Here is a 22672-nt window from a genome sequence, read left to right as displayed (position 1 = left end):
GACGATAAAGTTCGCAACTTTTGCTCACTGATAAAAAAAAGCCTTGCCTGTACCGGAAGTAGCGTGACGTCACAGGAGCTAGTATTCCTCACAATTCCCCATTGTTTACAATGGAGCGAGAGAGATTCGGACCGAGAAAGTGACGATTACCCCATTAATTTGAGCGAGGTTGAAAGATTCGTAGATGAGGAACGTTACAGTGAAGGACTTGAGAGGCAGTGATGGACGTATCTTTTTTCGCTCTGACCGTAACTTAGGTACAAGCTGGCTCATTGGATTCCACACTCTCCTTTTTCTATTGTGGATCACGGATTTGTATTTTAAACCACCTCGGATACTATATCCTCTTGAAAATGAGAGTCGAGCACGCGAAATGGACATTTAAAGTGACTTTTATCTCCAAGACAATACATCGGTGACACACTTAGCTACTGAGCTAACGTGATAGCATCGTTCTCAAATGAAGATAGAAACAAAATAAATAAACCCCTGACTGGAAGGATAGACAGAAGACCAACAATACTATTAAACCATGTACATGTAACTACACGGTTAAAAATTCTCAGCCTGGTAAGGCTTAAAAATGCTGTTGCTAACGACGCTAAGGCTAATTTAGCAACTTAGCAACCGGACCTCACAGAACTATGATAAAACATTAGCGCTCCACCTACGCCAGCCAGCCCTCATCTTCCCATCAACAGCCGTGCTCACCTGCATTCCAGCGATCAACGGCGCGACGAAGGACTTCATCCGTGGGTTGGGCGGCAAGCATCGGCTAGGCGTCTGCTATCAGGGTAAGTAGTCCTTGTTGTGTTGCTGTAAGTATTGTACTTAGCCGCTAAGACACCGATCGATCCCACCTACAACGTTCTTCTTTGCAGCCTCCATTGTTCATTAAACAAATTGCAAAAGATTCACCAACACAGATGTCCAGAATACTGTGGAATTTTGTCGAAGAAAACAAGAGGCTTTTCTATCGGGTCCGATGGGGTCCAACCACTTCCGTTGCTTTTGTGACGTCACGCGCATAAATCATATCCAAAGAAGTTTTTCAACCGGAAGTGTGGCGGGAATTTTAAAATTGCACTTTATAAGTTAACCCGGCCGTATTGGCATGTGTTGCAATGTTAAGATTTCATCATTGATATATAAACTATCAGACTGCGTGGTCGGTAGTAGTGGGTTTCAGTAGGCCTTTAAAGGGGTAATTTTATGATTTTTTTTTTCTACATTTAAATCTCTTCCTTGTGGTCTACATAACAAGTAATGGTGGTTCTTGATCAAAATGTTGCACAGATTATGTTTTACAGACCTTCTTCAAGCCGCTTTCTGACCGTCTCTTCAAGATATGCCGTTTTGTGGGTGGTCTTATTTACATGGCTCCACTTAAACAGCGTCTTCTTCCCATCATCTTTGTTGCACCGGGAGTTTTTAGCGCTTCCATAGCAAGTGTACTGACAGGTATAAGTTAAAACTGTACGCTACTTTATATTAGAAATGGCAACAGCGGAGGATGAATGCCTCACAACAAGAGAAAAAAGAGCTTATTGACTATGGCGCGGACTACAATGACGGACGCGCGCGCATTTTCGGGACTTATGCAGATCCCAAATACACATCAGCAGGTACCAATAGGTAAGAAAAGTTGGTTTTGCACAAAACAAAACGCCAGACAATGTGTCTTCTAATAGGCGCTATTTTGGGGTCCTTATACACACACCATAATGATACCCGTATGTTGAAACAAAGGACATCTGACTATGGTAGCCGTAATACGCCGACAATACAGCAAGCGGTGCGGCTTTGTAGCTTACCAAAGTCGTACTAAAACATTTTGACAGATTTTTGAGCGCCGTGTGTAATGTAATCAATAATATATCAAAGTTTTAGGCTTGCTTGCTAGCGTCATTTATTGAACAGACGTCAATTTGCAGTCCACATGTACCTCTTTTGTGTGACTGCCATCTTCTGGTCACACTTATCATTACACCATGGGCCAAAGAAAATTAAAATTGCTTTGAGGTCGGCAAGCACAACCAGAATGAATCCGTACATTAGGCGCACCGGGTAATAATAACCGTCAATTTATGAGAAAATTAAACAATTTTAAGAGTGCTTTACAGTCAGAAAAAAAAGATAGCTTTTTTAGTCTGCGGTTTGCTAAGCAGATGAAACCATCAGTACGTTTTAATTATGTTTTATTTTAACCTAGGCGGTCTCTTTGACCATTTGCATCTGTGGATATAATACTTTGCATAAGTTTAGAATATATTTGAAATTATAATCAGTGCCTCGATCATATCTGAATAAAACCTATTTTTTTCTATACCTACTTGAAGCGTTGCCATCTTATAAAAAAGTGATTCAATTTCAAACCGTAAGAGGCGTGAATGTATGCATTAAAAAAACGGTGGCAAATATATTTGTTAAAGTGGTTACTAAAACAAATAGTATGGATGCATCTTCTCAAACATATTTTATTTATTCTATGTATTATTTTTGAATGACATCTCCCTTAATTTACTACAAGTAATACAATAATTTTGATTCCTTACAAACACAGAATTTCAATTTATATTTTCAAACAACATTCCATTTGTGTTTTGAAATAATTGAGCTTTAATATTGAATTATTAAAAAAAAATAAAAAAATTATTATTGCATTTCTTTTCTGTAATTTCTACTCATTGTAGCAAAAGGTGAAGGAGTCCTGAATACATGAACATACTTGTTCTCTTTAATTTCATTAAAATTGTATTTTAGCTAGAATTGTGAGTGAGTATAAAGCTTCTGGTTGACAGGCACCAATTCAATTATTTTGTATTAATTTTAATGAGCGATGTTAATCTGAGATACAAATGTTTTGAATTAAGAGCTCTGTCACACAACCAATAAAACTTGTAAGGTCAGGCACTACTGTGTTAGTATTATGTTTTTGTTATGATTATGTTTCATATACCTGTTATTTCATAGAAGTATATGTACTTGGTCTTACCCACATGACCTCGGAGAAATGTATTTGCAAGTACAATACATGTTCATGGTTAAAGTCGTCCCAAACATCCAGCACACAAACACTCATATCAAGTGGAGATTGTACTGACTGCTTGTAGCAAACAAAGACGTTCTATACAAGAAGGTCAGTAACACGGATGTATTTGGGAGCATCATTAAACAACAAGGACGATAGAATAACTAGAGACTTTATCCATCCTTTCAATGGAACAGTGTGTAAACACAAAAATGTTCGGCTGCTCACCGTAGCCGTGGGCTCTCTTCATGTGGTGTCTCATGTTGCTCTTCTGGGTGAATCTGATGCTGCAAATCTCACACTTAAAGGGCTTTTTGCCCGTGTGTTTGACCATGTGCACCTGCAGCGAACTCTTCTGATTGAAGGCTTTGTCGCACTGAGAACACTTAAAGGGCCGCTCTCCTGTACAACAAGAAACAACACGGCACAGTTTGTACATGCTGTATGTTTGACATATTTTATGCAAACACAAGAACTTCTGCTTGTATATTGTTACATGCCAGCTTTCTTTTAAAATGGTAGTGCTTTGGAGTTGCTAAAAAATACTGTATACTGTGTCAAAATGGTTGCTGTTAAAAAGTTAATTAAAACAATAAAATGTGTGCTGGCCTAATATTTTTGCACACTGCTTTATAGCTAAAGGACTCTACATTTAAATACTAACATCATTCTCTTAACCCTCAGGGGAAAAAAGATGACTTTTTTTTGCCTTTCAGTGCATGTTTGCTCAATGTTGGCTATATCTTCCATTGTGTTATATGCCATCACACAGGTGTACAAAACACTGGCAGTTACTCGACAATACCCCAAATAGGACATACTGTAGATCAGGGGTGTCAAACTCATTTTAGATCAAGGGCCACATGGAGAAAAATCTACTCCCAGGTGGGCCAGACTGGTAAAATCACAGCACGATAACTTAAACATAAAGACAACTTCAGATTGTTTTTGTTGTTTAAAAATAGAACAAGTACATTCTGAAATTGTACAAATCATAATGTTTTTTGTTTTTTTTTACAATTACCTGTTGCGATTAAGAGTATATATACTTTATTTATCGAGATTTATATTTTCTGAATACATTATGTGATAATGTTCATGAGTCAACTCATTGGTGATAATTGTCAATCTACCAAGATAAAAAAATTATATCAAAATCAAATTACAGGATGTTATTTATGTAGTTTGCTCATTTTCCTCGACTGATGTACTAACATCATGTGGTTTATTTTGTACATATGTAGCATTATCTCATACTTGCCAACCTTGAGACCTCCAATATCGGGAGGTGGGGGGTAGGGGGGTGGGGGGGGGGCGTGGTTATTTACAGCTAGAATTCACCAACTCGAGTATTTCATATATATATATATATATATATATATATATATATATATATATATATATATATATGTATGAAATACTTGACTTTCAGTGAATTCTAGCTATATATATATATATATATATATATATATATATATGTATATATATATATATATATATATATATATATATATGTATGAAATACTTGACTTTCAGTGAATTCTAGCTATATATATATATATATATATATATATATATATATATATATATATATATATATATATATATATATATATATATATATATATATATATATATTATTTATTTTATTTACATAAAATAAATACTTGAATTTCAGTGTTCCGGTGGCTATCCATTAGATGGCAGTATTGTCCTGTTTAACTTCTCCGTTCATGATGAGTATATCATTTCGGCCACCGTGTTCAATGGAGAAGTCTGTTCTACATATTTACAGGCAACATACCCCTTCCCCTTCGAACTGTCCTGGATGAACTGAAATTCTTGTTTCCATTCGTTTTGGAACTTGCAAGCGTATTTCTTCATCTTGCTCGTCGACGGCATCGCCATGTCTGTAATTTCCTCGTTCTTCTGCTTCGTCTCCTTGTTGTGTGCGCAGTTGTGCACTCTAAAAGCCCTAGATGTTATGACGTCATTGGGCAGGCAAGCTGTTTATATTGTGGGAAAGCGGACGTGAGAACAGGCTGTCCCCACTCAGTCTCAGGTCCGCATTGAGCTGGAGGGGGCGTGGCCTCCAGCTCGGACTGAATACCGGGAGTTTGTCGGGAGAAAATCTCTGCCGGGAGGTTGTCGGGAGAGGCGCTGAATACCGGAATTCTCCGGCTAAAAACGGGAGGGTTGGCAAGTATGCATTATCTACAAAGAATTGATATTGCGACATTCAGTGGACACATTTAGAACATCTGTTTCTTTCATTCAAAAATTACAGGTTCATTCTTATACTTAGCAAACTCATCCCGCGGGCCGGAAAAAACCTGTTCGCGGGCCGTACATTTGACACCCCTGCTGTAGATACTTATGTACAGTACATTGTGATTTATTTTCTAAAATTTCCCCCAAAATAGTCTATGGATGTTCTTATTCATCCAGGTCATTGTATTCTCAGGGTATTCAATCAATCACAAATGGACTGTTTGGTTTGTCTTAGCAGACGTTTTGCCTCTCGTCCAGGTAGGCTTCATCACTTCATTCTCATAGACTTAGATTGGTCAGATGTATTCTAGTGGCTGGTGCCAAAACCCCAAATATTTATACTCCAACACCAGGAAAGTCTGCCTGGGCAAGGATGTTTTCTTGCCCAGGCACACCCTCTAGCTCAACAACTGTTGAGATGCAAACGAGTCATCCTAACTGTCAAAGCTAATGACAGTCGTTAAAGTGTAATTTCCCCTAGTTAGCATTGATGTATTGTTTGGCAGAACGATCGCTGTGAATCGACCACGACCACTCCAAAATATTCGGAATCACCCATGTTAGCATTACATTCGGTTGTAAAAAATGGCACAAAGGAGCAACTGTGACCAGAATGTTTCTTACTCCTGTTATTTGTTGGAGACTAAATTGCAAAGTATTTTAGGAATGGTTGAAAGCACAGTGTTGTGTGTGGGAGAAAGATGGTGTCAGGGATGTTTTTTCAACCTTGACAGAGATGGCTTCCCTCACTCCTTTTTCGTATCATCTGTCCTCCCTGTCCAGAATCTGTACAGTTTTGTTCTCAAAGGAGTGCTGTTCCTCCTTGAGGTGAAAATAGACAGCGTTGTTTAGTAGTTGTTTTGTTTCCCCGATATAAGAATCAGTGGATTCATCATTACACTGGATACCATACACCAGATTTTTTTTGTGGGTGTGGCGTGTCCGGTCTTTAGGATATTGTTCTTGTTATTTCTGGAACTGGATGCACTTTTCACAAACGACCACCTGGGGTTAACACAGGTTCTGAGAGCTTCCCTCAAATACTTATGATCTTTCTCTTCGGCCTGTGGGCTGGTGGGAATATTATCAGCTCTGTGTTGTCGGGTTCTGATAACGCCCAGTTTGTGTTCCTGTGGGTGGTGTGCTAAAAAGTAGGTATTGATTGGTATGTGTGGGTTTTCAGTAAACCCCCAATGTGGACATCACAGTTCAAAAAGGCAACTTTTTCACTCACATGTGAAATTGAGGTTTTTTGTCCACTGAGTTTATGTGCTCGGTGAAGGCTTGCACTTCTTGGCTTCTGATTTTAACCCATGTGTCATCTACATATCTGCAACACCACCTATTTCCCACATACAACACTGTCCTTTCAACCATTCCTAAAACACTCTGCAATTCAGCCTCAAACAAATAACAGGAGTTAGAAGCATTATGGCTATAGATGCTCCCTTGTGCGATTTGTTTACAACTGAATGGAATGCTAACGTGGGTGATTCCGACTATTTTGGACTGTAGTGGTCAATTCACAGCAATAACTCTCCCACACAATACTTCAATGCTAACGAGAGGAAATTACACTTCAATACTGTCGTTGGCAATGACAATAAGATTGCTTGTTTGCATCGCAACAGTTGTTTTCCCCACTACAAATTATTTACAAGGGGTGTGCCCAGACACACCCTCCCGGAGTTAGAGTACAAATATTTGGGGTTTAGGCATCAGCCGCTAGATTAAATCTGAATAATCTAAGTCTAAAACTAGATCTGACCAATCTGAGTCTATGAGCATGAACTGATGAAACCAACTTGGATGAGAGGGAAAACGTCTTCTAGGACACACCCCACAGTCCAGTTGCCCTGGGGATTTCAAAAAAACTTTTTCACATTGTCATAATGTGTTATTGTCATACTTGCCAACCCTCCCGTTTTTAGCGGGAGAATCCCGATATTCAGCGCCTCTCCCGACAACCTCCCGACAGAGATTTTCTCCCGACAAACTCCCGGTATTCAGCCGGAGCTGGAGGCCACGCCCCAAAAAAAAAAAGTCTGCCGCAGCTGCGATTGGACCTGACCAGCCTCCGGGTACAAGTACTGGAGTACCAATTGCTTGCCAGGGAAGATCTTCCCCAGGAAGCAAGGATTGACCGGTTTTGGGCCATGCTAGGGAGAGATGGAAGATTCCACACTCTCGTGCATTTGATGAAAGCACTTTTGTGCGTGCCACACAGCAATGCATCATCAGAGAGGGTGTTCAGCATGGTTAGAAAAATAGTGACAGAGAATAGAAAGAGGATGGACAATTCAACCCTTAACAAAGCATTGTACTTCCAAGTACAACAATGAGTAGATGAGTGTTGTGTGTGTGTGTGTATATGTGTAAATAAATGAACACTAAAATTCAAGTATTTCTTTTATTTATATATATAATTATATATATATATATATATATATATATATATATATATATATATATATATATATATATATATATATATATATATATATAGCTAGAATTCACTGAAAGTCAAGTATTTATATATATATATATATATATATATATATATATATATATATATATATATATATATATATATATATATATATATATATATGAAATACTTGAGTTGGTGAATTCTAGCTGTAAATATACTCTCCTCTTAACCACGCCCCCCCACCCCCGACCAAGCCCCCCCCCCCCCCCACCAGAGGTCTCAAGGTTGGCAAGTATGGTTATTGTAAGTACAAAGGACACAAATTAATGTATTCGATTTTGGAAAAAGGATGTAACATAACAACATGTAGAAAAAGTGAAGCGCTGTCAATACTTTTTGAACGCACTGTACATATGATTCAGTTTTTAAAAGGCATGAAAACATTTTAGATTCTTATTTTTTCTTTACCTATTTTGCTCAAATCTCTCAATCAATTACCATTTTTATGCTTCAAAATGCTTAATTTTCACCCCAAAAATACATAGAATATGCTTTAAAAAAGAAAACAAACCAGCCATGGAGTAAATCTACAAACTCCGATGCACGACTATCTGGTAACAATGAATGAAAACACAAACCTGATCGCATAGGCAAAGTTGATCTACTAAACGTGTGCAAAGTGGATTGCAGAATAAGGCGTATTCCTTAATATGCAGAATATATGCTGATCATCAAAACTCTCACAATACTAGGAGAAGATGCAAATATAATTATGTAGCACGCGCAATGTGATTTATTTATCATTACTCATCACTATTTTGCGAGCACTCTTTTGTGTTTTGTTTAGCACGTGTCAGAAAGACGTGCAAACGGACAGTGCACTAATACACAGCTGCAGGATCAGACGATGGATAGTGTCTCTGTCAATGTGTGTATGACAACATTTTAGACAGTCAGAAATTAAAAAAATATATATATATTTGACATACCATATCTATTCAGCAACATCATTTTATAGTTGTATAGTTGCTAGATAACTTAAGGGTCTGATTAAAACAAATTCAATTGATGCGTTTTGGTGTCCTTTAGTATTTTTTAAATTGCGTTTGTCTTTTTTCAAATAGAATTTAAATTATTAAAATATTTCTTGTATGAAAAAAACTTCTTCAACTGTGCATTTGTTTGCTTCTTGAGTGGAATAAGTGCAGCCCCTTTCCAATGAGCGAGCGCACCTTCGGCAATAAAATACAAAAAAATGGTTTCAATGTAGATTCAATGCACGACTGCTTCTAAAATGCCCATTAAAAGTAGTAGATGTCTCCTGCATGTTGGAAAACATTGCATAATGATTTGCAGTAAATGAGAGTCTTTGTGGCGATGCCCGTATAGTACATGCAAAATCCTCATTTAAATAAGGCAGTCTGTGTTAACATGTTTCTCCATGTACTGGGTTCACGCATGTGCAGTGTTTTTGAGCGGGAAGTGGGGATTGAGTGTTTCAGGTTTTTCCTCTGTGCAGAGGAGATTGAATGCTGTAAACGAGAATAAACATAGTTTTTATTCACCTGCAATTAACAGTCTGCACCACTCAATTGTACACGCAGTCTTACTAAATCGCACGCAACACGCCAACTAATAGTACATGCTTTTTTCAGATTGCGGATGTTGTTTAGCACATGGTATTTGTATCTCAGTTAAACAGGCCATTTATGTGATTTAATGTAAGTGCACTTTCATTACTTTAGCCCTAAACAAAAATACCAAACATGTAATTTAAAAAAAAATTATTATTTAAACCCTTTGAAGGACTTTTGACTAATTGATTGCACAGTTTTCAATTAGTATAAATTTTAGTTATTTTACTAATTTAAACCAATGACACTAACTGATCAAAACACTATCAATTGGTTAACATAATAATACTAAATATTTATACAAATATGTTTGATATTTTGTGTTCAGGACTATAGTTTATAATAGCTTATAGTTTCAAATAAAGTTAAAAAAAAATCCTAAATGTTTTTACGCCCCTCAAAAATGTAAACAATACCATGTCCTGTTTGGCTTCGAAGATAATTCAAATCGAATTTCCCCACAGGGTTAAACATTCTTAATTAGCTTGAGGACAACTGCAATAGCAATAAAAATATCCGCCAGTGCCCCGCCAAAGCCGTTCTATTTTGACAACACTGAGATAGAAAAGCTTAACATAATGTTCCGCCTATTAGCCAGCTGTGTAGTTTTAGTAGCGGAGCCCCATCCATTATTTGTGCAAATGAGACAGTGGCACCAGTTAAAAATGCTAATGTTGTTGGCATCACCAACATACTTTAAAAGCCACAGGTTATAGTAGCAATTTCACTAGTGCGTAGTGACATGTGAAAGATGACACAATAGTGGCGTTATTGCGCAATTGCAGTGTAAAAGAGGTTACCATATGTATTCGAAGAGTTAGTACAATTACATGCAAAGCTACTCCTCTGAGTCCATTCAAATGATAATGAGTTGAAAAAACTGCATTTCCCTGCACTTTGTTAGTTATGTTGGATACGTTTCACATAGTAAGGAGGCAGGATGCTACTCTACTTTAAATGCCATGTGTCAGTTAAATTATTGGCTGAAATAAGTAATATATGGGATTAAAATTCATTGTGAAAACACGGGAACACATCTCCCCAAATCACCTGTGTGTGTGCGGTTGTGTCGTTCCAGTTGACTGCGCTTAGGGAATGCCTTCCCACATGAGGAGCAGCTGAAGTCTCTAGGTTTGAGGGAGCTCAGCGATGGGCCTGGCTGGTGCACTTGCTCATGTTCCTATTAACAGATCAATAAAACTAACCAACGTCTTCTCATGTGTCCATTAGTTCTTGGTTACTGCATAGCTAAGCCTTTCATTGAATTCCGCAAACAACTTTTTTCCATTACCACTGCATGTCAAACAAGATGTACAGTTCTGCACCGCAGTCTCACCTTCAGGTGCATTGCTCGCTTGAAGGCCTTGTTGCAGATGTTGCAGACGTAGCAACGGTCATTGCTGTGAGCTTGTCGGCAATGGCGGCGGAGAGAATTGGCATTTTGGAACACAAGAGCGCAGTAGAAACATGTGTGCTGATTATCAGCCTCAGTGGAGTCACCTTTCTCGCCTTTACTGCCTTTATTCGCCATCTGGATCGCAAAACAAACATAAAAAAAATGTCTAATTGTTTTTGTCTTTGATTATTGCATCATGCGAAAGAAATGCAGTCAGAACCTGAGCATTTTAATACTTAAGGGGGGGAGAGTACAATTGACATTTCAATGTTATTTATCAGGTGGGGTAGTTGGTAAATTGGTTTTCAGCAACCCTCCTAGCCTTAAACAAAATTGTCAGAAATTTGTCAAAGACAGAACTGACAGGTAAGTTAACAATACACTACAAGCACACAAAATAAGACACACTTAAAAAGACAATATAAAGACACAACTAATGTTATTTAAAGGGGAACTGCACTTTTTGGGGAATTTTGCCTGTTGTTCACAATCATGATGGACAAGACGACGGTTGTATGTTTTTTTTAATACATTCTAACTCGTGAGTAAAAGTCCGCTTACAATGGAGCCAATAGGAAGTCCTCTATTCCGCCCATAAATCCCTCTAAAATAACCATCCAAAAATTGCCAACAATACTCCATTTACATTGCATGACTTGAATATTAACCAGGTATTAGTGATATTGTTATTATAAACGCTAGCGCAGACCAAATATTTATAGCGACACCGTGATCACAGAGAGCTAACTGCCTTGTGTGGCTATGTTGACGTCATCAGCTGGTGAGCTGCTTTCTCGCCTCAGAACTCATGAAAGTTTGTCCAAGATCATAAATAATGCCTCTTACCTTGATAGTAGAAGGATAAGGACTTTACAACTTTATAGCCCTTTATAGGGGAACTGCACTTGTTGTAATGTTGCCCTATATTCACAATCTTTACAGAACAAGAACACATATGTCTTTCTCTTTTCTGTGCATTTTCAGAACAAACTGCACATATGAGGCATACAATCTATTTACAATCTATTCCACCCATAAAGCAACCTAAAAACATAAAAAAACCCCACCAAAACCTGTTTTATAAACATGCTGTAAGTACGTATGTAATGTGGTAACAGGCACAATCATGATAACAATTAATATGTACAGTATTTTGGTCATTGTAAGCATTACTGTTACTTTTTTGGGTGCATTCATTTCACATAGCACATAGCAACAAACACTACCGTTGCTATGTACTACAACGACATAGAGAGAACTTTCTGCATTTGCTACCACTAATGGCAGACGCCGTGAGAGCCTTGGAGCGTTATCATGTAGCACTATTGTATTGCTAAACGTTTCACATGAAAACATAACACAGTGACTAAAAACATCTGCTCTCACTGGGATGCCGACTCATGGGATGGTTGTATCTTTCAGCACTTGCACTCTCTGAGATGGTAAATTCAGAATAATACCCTTTCCTCAGAAAATAAATGCTTCAGCGATGCTGCGATTGTTTTATGTTGCATTCCATTTGTTTGTTTGCCATATAGTATGAAGTTGGTAGTGTGTAGATTTTCAAAGTTGACCATTTTCTAGGCTTGATGCCACAACCTTCTTCTATACAAGTGAAAGTCCTGATTTACAACCTACCATTAACTTTTACAAACTCAAACACAGTAAAGCAGCAACAAAGCTTCTTATTTTTCTTCATTATATGGTGGGTTCAGCCAAGCTAGCGAGTACATGGCTACTCGCTAGTGGTCGGAGGAGCAGTGTGACCAAGTGAAGTGATGTGAAGTAAATTATATTTATAGCGCTTTTCTCTAGTGACGCAAAGCGCTTTACATAGTGAAACGCATTATGTAACTTACATTTAAACGAGTATGTGTGGCACTGGGAGCAGGTGGGTAAAGTGTCTTGCCCAAGGACACAACAACAGTGACTAGAATGGCACAGGACAGAATCGAACCTGAAACTCTCAAGTTGTTAGCACGGCGGCTCTACCAACCGAGCCACGCCGCCCCACAGCAAGGTGATGTGACACTACGCCAAAAAAAATTGTTCCTCTCTGTTCGCTAGTTGCTGGATAGTTTTTAGAGTGCTTTAAAGGCACAATAGATTAATCCAAATTACCTGCATTGTTAGTCATCTTTTACTAGCAGTTTTTCACTGATTAGAATTCACAGTAAAGGGAAATATGTGTTGTTGTCTCACATAGGGATTGTAAATGATGGGCAAAATTCCCCCCCAAAAAGTGCAGTTTGTTTTTAAAGCCAATTAATTTGACCAAAAACTAAAATATTAGGCCAAAAAAAATAAGTGTGGGATTTACTTCATTACAGTAAGTATAACCTCTTGTCTTCTTCCATTTTTGTTTGTTATCCCTAGACTGACCTATGGACTTACGTGATATCCATTGTCAGATGTTCCTATTGTAGATTGGGAATGATGGCTGACCAGCAGCACTGGCTGTCCTGAAGTGGCAGGCTGCCCTTGTGGTAGACTGGAGTCATTTAGTACTGCGGGGAACGTCTGAGCCTAAGGGTAAGATTTTTCTAATATGTAAAACTTTTAAACAACATTTTTCTAATAAGGGCCATGTAAAACATTTTTACCTGTGTGTTGAGGTTCACAGTGACGCCATCGAGCATTCCCTGGGCATCTGCAATAGTGAGTGTTACGCTGCCATCATTGGCCACAACTCCTGGTGACAAAACTAGGCTTTGAGATGAGGAGGTGTGTGACAGCGTAGTGCTTGATGCAAGACTGGTGACTGAAAGAAATAAGTTTTGGACATTCAAAGTACCGGTTAAAGTAAATATTCTGCACAGTTTTATGAAACAGATACAAATTGTAACTGCTTATATAATGAAATGAGGAAAAATTGGATTCAGTACAAGAAAAGTCAAGATACTGTAACAGTAGTAATAGTTTTTATATGGTAGTTATTACTGATGATGATTTTCTCTTTTCTATGTTATAAATGTTGTTAAAATGTTAGATACTCATGTTAAACAATGCAAAAGTATCAAATCATAAGGTTCATGGCGTGAGTTTTAGCTGTTTTGGAATCTTTTTTTAACAATGGGCCATTTGTGACATCACAGATTGACGGAAGTACAATTGTGGTCTGCCATTAGTTTACGTTATGACACACTTTAAGATAAATTCTGTTTGATTGATATAAATACATACATCGGACACATGCAAACTTCCTACCAGCCATTCCAGTGTTGGTGGGATTCTGAGGTAGAAGGTGGTCATTGGAAATAGTCAGAGTGGCGCTGGTGGGCTGGGTAGTGAGCGGTGATGCCAGCCTGATGCTGCCGTTCATCTCTGCACTGTTGGGGTTGCCGTGCTGGGAGATTAGATCTTGACCTGCAAAGACGTACAAGAAATTAGGAATTGTAAATAAATTATTGCAGATTTTTTGGTACTGTGTACCCCCCGCGACCCCAAAAGGGATAAGCGGTAGAAAATGAATGGATGGATGGTATGCATAGAACACAATGGAGTGCATGCATCATTTGTAAGAATGCATATTTACAACCCTTTTTTTTGTTTAATTGGTTTATGGACTATGTGGACGATACATTATTCACAAGAAATCGATGGGTACACCAGATTTAGCTCACAGCTAATTTCTATGCGTAGTTCATAATTTGACACCACCTGACATACAATATACATGGAAGAAAACAAATGATACAATTACTAAAAACTATAAAACAACATGTATTCACATAGAAAACAGTACAACACAAAACAGTAACATATACAAAAAACACATCACACTCGAGCCCTCACACAACTACACACCTCATCTCACAATTACAAATTATTTAAATAGGTAACCTAAACAACTGTTAATTTATAAAATGCATATGCTGTAAAGTGCAAGTCATAAAGTGCCTGTGCAAAGAGGCCTACAATTCATAAACGGCCCGAGAAACAATGCATAAATAACAAAACACCTACAATAAAATTGCAATATTTTTGACCCCAATTTTTTTTGTTTCTTATTGTGAAAAAAAAGCACTTTTTAAAAGCAATTCCATTAACTTTTGATCACCAATGCAAAATGTATCCATCCGTCCATCCGTTTTCTACATCTTGTCCCTTACGGGGTCCGCAGTCTTAAAAAGTGACTCACATACCTGATATGGTGAGTGTGATCTCCTGAGGCGTTCCTGATGTGTTTGTGCCAGAAGCTGTTTCCTGGGCCTGTACGAGGGCTTGTGTCAGGCTGGAATTATTGATTGTGAGGGTGATCTCCTGACTACTATTGCCTGCATTACTACCCATGACATGGCTCAGGTCCTGAGAGCCTGGGAGAGATGGGATTAGACAAATTAGAACAGCTCAATAAACATTGTTTTTTTAGTTAGGGAACATACTTGCAGTGTCTTGTTCTGAAAGGCCAGCCATTGTGACCTGGGCAGGTGCAATGTTGGAGGGCTGCAAGGTCAGACTGTTCAGGGGGTGGATGACAACATTTGCCGACACAGAGGGGTCACTGGTGGACATGAGCTGACTGCCGGAGTGGAGGACAAGGCCAGTGTCGACACTTAGAGGCTGGGAAAGTAGGCCGCTGTGTTGTAGCGTCTGCTGAAGGAGTGCCTGGTCGATCTGTGAGAGAACGCTCATGAGACGACGCCTAACAATGGATCAGCAGTAACATGCCATTACAAGACTTCAAAGAGGATGTTTTCAAAGGCAAATGGCCACTGAGCTGAGAGTGTCAAAGAGAGACATGACGCAACAGAAACACATAACATATGCATGTTCACATGTAAAAGTTAGACAATCACCCCTCGTAATTCACTGTTAATTGGTTGGCTGTGATAAATTAATTCCGTGAAGTTAAAATGATCAAATATAAATGAAATATTTTAATAGCTAGAGCATAAAACAACTGTTTTGAAACCTTCTAAATACACTTTTCAACAATATGAGTGCCCTCTAGACATGAAATAACACCCTTTAGTCACCTTTCCAGTCTTCTAATTCATCCATCCATTTTCTTCCGCTTGTCCCTTTGAATCCAATGTAGTAATGCTGCCTGAGGCTGAGCCAATCAGTGGCCACAATACTACACAGCGCATTCTGATTGGTTTAATCTCCACTAGCGGCCAGTATTACTGTAGTATTGAAGTTTTTAGTTTATTTTGTCATTGTTATGCTTGAAAATGCTTAATTTAGGAGTTACATTTTAAAAAATGTAAAAAAATATCCAATAAAAATCTGCGACGTGGTGAAGCCGTTATATCTGAAGCGCGACCTTGCGAAGGATGACTATAGTGCATTTTAAGCTCATCCTAAAAGCCTGAAGTGAGTAGTATATGCCTACTTTTGTGGCTGTAGTAAGCAGCAGTATGTATATATGTATACATATATATATATATGTATACATATATACATATATATATATATATATATATATATATATACATACATACACATACCGGTTATATTCCTAAATGCAATAACTTACATAAGCATATCCTACAACCACAAATAACTATTGAACATTATTTTAATAATAGCGTTTAATTAAAACAGCAAACTATGTATGTATACTGTACCTATTTAATCAGGCCTGTGTGCTAGAACGACTGTAATACAGTTTACACATTTTTTAATATTTATAATCATTTTACAAATTTAATGCAACTCTCATCAATTGCTAATTGTGAATGGAACTGAGCCATTAAAAGTTTGCCTATTTTCTCTTTTTGCACATGAAGTATTTTAACACTTTTTAAACACATTCTTTTTCAATAAAATAAATCCACCACACACTCACAAACAGCAAATAATCAAACTAGTAATACTACGACCGTATATGGAATATGGTAATACAATGGATTCAAAAGGTAATTTGGTCCATAATTCATCATTCTCTCGTTTGTAAAAATTCAAATAATTTAATTAAATAAAGCTCCCCACAGCTTATTGCATTAGATGGATTTGATTACCTTTTAAAACAAAGATAAGCTGCACAGCACATGAAGGTCAATGCAGGCAAGAGCTCTACATTCAACACAATTGTCTGCTAGATATAACTCGTATGCATGTTCTCTTACATTTAAGTTTAAAATTGTCAGTAATGCTGCAGCTGTGAGAAGCTTGGCAACAAGAACAACGTATAGTAAGAGATGTGTGTAACCTGTAGAGTGATGTTGTTTATGCTGCCTGCGTCGATGCCAGAGATTTGCACATTCGGGCACACCAGATTGGCAGGCGTCAATTGGAGATGAATACTCTCCAATGTGGTCAGGCCATCAGAGAGGGAAACATTCAGATCTCCTGCAACCACAAACACAACACATACAAACTGATAACGATGCTGCTTTTCTTTCAACTCAACATTTGACGTACGTAATGTACCGAATAAGCTGTAACACACGTAAAATGTAGAAGTTTATTCCAGCAGAGCGATTTATAAAGGTGCTTTCATAAGATCAGTGTAGAACGGCAATGAGAGTACATTGGATACATTTTGTATTATACATGTCAAGGTCCCATGTAAGAGTAATAACATGTACTGCTAGTCTTCAGTTCTATTATGGAATCATTTAGATTCCTGTTAGAATATAGTATATTTGAGGTAGGGGTGTTTATTGTACTATGAACTATGACATACAGTAATCCCTTGTCCTCGTTTATTGCTGTTAATTGGTTCCGGACATGATCGCGATAAATTAATTTCCACAAAGTAGGCATCATAAATCTAATATTTAAAAAAAACGACCTTTTACTACGTTTATTATGTTCTATATATATTTAACAACATTATACAGTAAGAGGCCTTTTGACACACTTTTAATCCAATACAGTAATGCTGCCTGAGGCTGAACCAATCAGTGGTGACGATACTGAACAGAGGGATCTGATCGGTTTGGTCTCTTTAAGTGGCCAATACTACTGCAGTATTGACATTTTTCATTAAATCAGCCTTTTTTTTGGTTTAAATGTTTAATTTAGAGCAACAATGTTGTAGAATCCATCCATCCATTTTCTACCGCTTGTCCCGTTCGGGGTGCGGGGGTGCTGGAGCCTATCTCAGCTGTAGAATATGTTTGAAAAATACATGTAAAAAAACATGTAAAAAAATATATGAAATCATCTTCCAGATATTAAAAGGGGGAGGAGGGTTTGGATTAGTACTCTTTCATGGTTAGATGTGACATATTGTGAATACAATCACATAATGTTAAATATGTGATAAAGTAATTTATTATTAGAAGGCATTTTCAGGACGGAGACATATTTTTGTCAAAGATGGCTATAGAGTCCTCTCTTCCTGTGAAAATTTGCCACACAATTCTTAGCTGCTCAAGTGTGAAAGGCTGTTATTGAGGCTTAAAAAGGAGAGATAACTTGTATCAACTCCCTCTAAAAACATATTTACACAAAGAAAGGGGCAATTTGGGGATGGCAGTTTCCCATAAAAGCTAATCTTCACAACAATCAAATTCCAATTTCTGAAGAGGAAGAGAACTTGAGGTGAGTACACAGTGATAAGGCACCTTCCCTCGCTCTATATCAGTCTCTGTGGACTTTTTTCCTGCAGCTGTTCAGCATTAATACTGCCAAATTATAGTGTCTGAAAAAAAAGAACCTGAAGTGTCAGTTATATAGTAGTAGTTATATAGTTTTATTATCACTTTAAAATGTTGGCTGTCGTTGAAACAAAGTAAGTTAACCAATGTATTTCTTACACGGTCAGTACTTTGATAAGGCACAAGTATCTCTCAGTATACATTTGTAATTTAGCTACCACCATACAGCATGTAAACGCTGTATTGAAACAGCCCAATTAACTATTGTGATTTAAATGTATCATATTTTTATCCTTTAAAAATGTGTTCAAGAAATTGTTAATCAAGATAAGAGATAATCAAGACAAGAGCTTTGAGATAAGAGCTGTCTCTCGGCTAATAAACAAGCGAACATTTGCGTTAAAAGCATCTCCGCTATTAGTTGGTGTAGCAGATATTACAGTAAACCCTGTAAGATCCACCCAAAACATCTGGTCTTTCTCGCTAGCATTAACTTATAGCTGGAGATGGACATAACTTCGGTTTCCAACCATGGGAAGGTTTTAAGTGAGTGTGAAGGACAGTGATGAGTAGAAGTGAATGATATTCAATGATTTAAAGAAAGAAATAATCAAAAACAACTGAGCGTGTCACTAACTTGGTAAAGCAGCTGGCGTGTATCACTGCACCATACTGAAGCAGAATGAGTTGATAACGCCAACCAAGGGTGTTAAAATATATGAATGGCAGACATTTATCATATATTTATGGAGGAGCTGCTAATGGTATGTTTGACGGAGAAGCATACATTATTATTACATTACTTCATAAAACTTGTGTAGTTGTTAGCACATTCTATTGTATTGTATTACAATATGTATTATCACACTTACTTATTATTTTTAAAAGGCATGTTAAAATTACACAGTTTTTCAATTTAACAGATTTCAATTAATTTCAATGGGAGACGTTGATTTGAGATACGGGTACATGTGTTTAAAGCTAAGAGCTCTGTCACAGAACCAGTTAAGCTTGTAATTTGAGGAAGTATTGTAAAAAAGTTAACATGTATGTAAAGTGTGACAATTTAATAGTACTGTACTCTTAGACGTGCTTCGGTGCTTACGGTGTGAAAGTGAAAATAGATCGTACCTGACATAGAGGCAGGCAGAATTGCCTGTCCCACCAGTCCCGACTGTAACAGATTCTGGTCAAACTGCCCAGTCAGCACTTGGTTTGCTGGGAGGTAAATATTAGAGTCGGAGTTGGAGGTTTGTAGCATCCCTACAGGCTGAAGTGCTTCTGTCGATGTTGTATGCTGGCCTTGATCCGAGGCCCCAGCATGCCCGGTGTCTGAGTCTTGAATGTGACTGGTCTGACCAGAAGAAGATGAGGTACGCTTGGATTTTCGTCTCTCGCCATTAGCCCGGAAGTGGCACTGGATGTGGGTTTTGCGATGGCCAGAAGTCCGAAACCGGAGCTCACAGAAAGGGCATTTGAAAGGCTTGGAACCAGTGTGGAGGCGCATGTGCACTTTTAGGCTTCCCTTAGTAGAGAAGGATGTGTTGCACATGTGGCAGCTGACCAGTTTCTGACCTACAAAGTTTAGAGGACATAGAAAGTGAACTTAAGTTGAATTGACAATGTAATTAAACAAAAGTACTCCAACACTAACCTGTGTGTGTCTTAACGTGACAATCCAGAGTAGATTTGACCGTAAAACTCTTTCCACATTCATCGCACTTGTAGGGTCTCTCCCCTGTGTGTATTCGAATGTGTCTAGCCATAAGGAGACAAAGAGAATAAAATACAATCAGCCCGAGAAATTAGGTTGTACTTCTAAGTTGTCACTGCTGTTGTGAAGTGCTATTTTGCTTAAAAATCAAGATTTGCACTGAGCCTTGTCTATAAAATTCGCTACACCTCCCTGATACCGAAGTACATGTCAAACTACTTCCAGAACGTAAATGACCGCCATAACCACAACACCAGGGGGAGCTCCACAAACCACGTCAAACCCAGATTCCGATCTAACAAAGGTCTTAACTCATTCTCCTTCTATGCCACATCAATATGGAATGCACTCCCAACAGGTGTAAAAGAAAGTGCATCTCTATCTTCTTTCAAAACCGCACTAAAAGAACACCTCCAGGCAGCTACCACCCTAGCATAACCCCCTCACCCCACCACATCCCACCTCCCCGGATTGTAAATAATCAAATGTATATACTTGTTCTTATGCTTTCTGAGCTCACTGTGTTCACTGCTCGCTGTACATATCATACCAAGTGAGACCTACACTGTTACAATGTCCATTTCTCAGGTGATATAGTTGTTGATGACTGAAGTGCTGATAGCAACCCAACCTAATCCCCCCACCCCAACCCCCTCCACATCCCACCCCCCGGATTGTAAATAATGTAAATAATTCAATGTATATACTCTGATGATTAACTTGTGTGATGACTGTATAATGCTGATAGTATATATTTGTACCTTGAATTGATTTACGTGGACCCCGACTTAAACAAGTTGAAAAACTTATTCGGGTGTTACCATTTAGTGGTCAATTGTACGGAATATGTATTGTACTGTGCAATCTACTAATAAAAGTTTCAATCAATCAAAAACTTAAAATCCTTTTTTTTCCTCAAAACTCGACCGTGCGCCTTATAACCCTGTGCACCTAATTTAAGGAATAATTCTGGTTTTGCTTACTGACCTCGAAGCTATTTTATTTGGTACATGGTGTAGTGATAAGTGTGACCAGTAGATTGCAGTCAAACATAAGAGATACGTGTAGACTGCAATATGATGGCAGTCACACACAAGAGATACTGTATGTATAGACTGCAATATGACTCAAGTAAACAATACCAACATTTTATATGTTCCATTGAAAATATAGAGCATTTCACACAGCGCTCAAAAATCTATCAAAATGTTTTAGTACGACTTTGGTAAGCTATCAAGCCGCACCGCTTGATGGATTGTACTGTGCTTCAACATATGAGTATTATTATGGTGTGTGTATAAGGTAAGACATTAAAGCTCTGACATTATCTGCCGTTTTGTTTCGCAATATTATGCATATTTGGGGTCTGCATAAATCCTGAAAAATTGCACGCATCTGCCTTTGTAGTCCGTGCCGACACCGTAGTTGATAAGCTTCTTTTTTTTCTCTCTCTTCTTGTTAAGGGACATTCATCCTCCGCTGTTGCCATTTCTAATATAAAGTAGTGTAAAGTTCTTACTTATATCTACCATGAAAGCGCTAAAACATACTGGTGTAGTCAGTTTACATTATTCACCCAAGGAACTTTAGTTATTAGAGAGTTCCGGTCGGACGGTTTTTCAAGGGACACAATTCTGGCGGATGAGGAGATGCTGCTGTTATTGATTTAAGTAAAGTCTGAATGTCATTAAAACAGTTAGCTCCATCTTTTGACACTTCTTCCACTCCCGTCCTTGCACGCTACACCGCTACAACAAAGATGACGGGGAGAAGACGCTGCCGAAGGTGAGTCACGTAAATAAGACCGCCCACAAAGAGCTGCATCCTGAAGCGACTGTCAGAAAGCGACTTGATGATCTGTAAAACATAATTTATGCAACATTTTGACCATGAGTTACTGTTCGCTGACTGCTCGCTGTTGCGAAAAAGGCTAAGTATCGTTCTAACTGTGTGCTTTTAATTGTTTTGCAGCTTTCTTTACTACTTCCCAAACATATTTAGTAGTCCTATTTAACTTGCAAATCACCCGATCTCTGTATCACCACCCCTTCCTCAGCTAGCCAACTGCTAAGCTAACAAAGCTAGCGTGGAGAAAGGCGGCGCCAGTCGTCGGTCGGAAGGAATCTCCTCCCGCACACCGTGACCACTTCCCGGAAGACAGCAGGAACTTCACTCGGTGACAGAAAATACAGTGAGCATGGCCTTCCTGCGCGCCGTGCACCTTACTCATGAAAAGGCTGGCTCTGCTAGAGGGCCGTGTCCACCAGTTAGAGCAAAGTAATCTCGTAACTTTAGATGTTGCAGACACATCTGCTAGCGTTAGCTGTCGCGAGCTAACTAGCCCTGTTTATAGTAGTCCTAAGCGACCAATAAGCTACGGTGTACCGGTTGAGACGCATAATAGATTTAGCCCTTTAGCTAGTCCTACACCCCAGTCTACCGGGCACCAACCCTTAGTCATAGGGGACTCCATCACCCGAAACATAAAGCTTAGCAAACCAGCCACAATTAAGTGTATTCCCGGGGCCAGAGCACCTGACATTGAAGCTAATCTTAGGGAGCTAACTCGCAACAGGCCTAGTAAACACGTACGACAGGCTAATCGCACCACTAGTTATGCGAATATAGTTGTACACGTTGGC

At 38.4% G+C, this 22672-nt stretch overlaps 1 protein-coding gene across 1 annotated transcript in view; it reads right to left on the bottom strand.

Moving 5' to 3' along the window:
- LOC133660259 (zinc finger protein 236-like) overlaps positions 1-22672 on the bottom strand; it is a 96974-nt gene that overhangs the window by 9271 nt on the left and 65031 nt on the right. Inside the window, exons 21-31 of the mRNA XM_062063568.1 lie at positions 19971-20074; positions 19448-19891; positions 16921-17060; positions 15149-15380; positions 14909-15079; positions 13971-14129; positions 13367-13524; positions 13158-13289; positions 10704-10898; positions 10418-10547; positions 3260-3433 (exon numbers count right to left, since the gene is read on the bottom strand). Coding sequence (XP_061919552.1) covers positions 3260-3433; positions 10418-10547; positions 10704-10898; positions 13158-13289; positions 13367-13524; positions 13971-14129; positions 14909-15079; positions 15149-15380; positions 16921-17060; positions 19448-19891; positions 19971-20074 — 2039 coding nt within the window. The remainder of the gene's footprint in view (positions 1-3259; positions 3434-10417; positions 10548-10703; positions 10899-13157; positions 13290-13366; positions 13525-13970; positions 14130-14908; positions 15080-15148; positions 15381-16920; positions 17061-19447; positions 19892-19970; positions 20075-22672) is intronic.

The sequence above is a fragment of the Entelurus aequoreus genome, linkage group LG11 (genome assembly GCF_033978785.1).
Source record: "Entelurus aequoreus isolate RoL-2023_Sb linkage group LG11, RoL_Eaeq_v1.1, whole genome shotgun sequence".
NCBI classification, from domain to species: domain Eukaryota; kingdom Metazoa; phylum Chordata; class Actinopteri; order Syngnathiformes; family Syngnathidae; genus Entelurus; species Entelurus aequoreus.
Note: the sequence above shows the minus strand (reverse complement) of the source record. Positions and strands in the feature narration are given on the sequence as shown.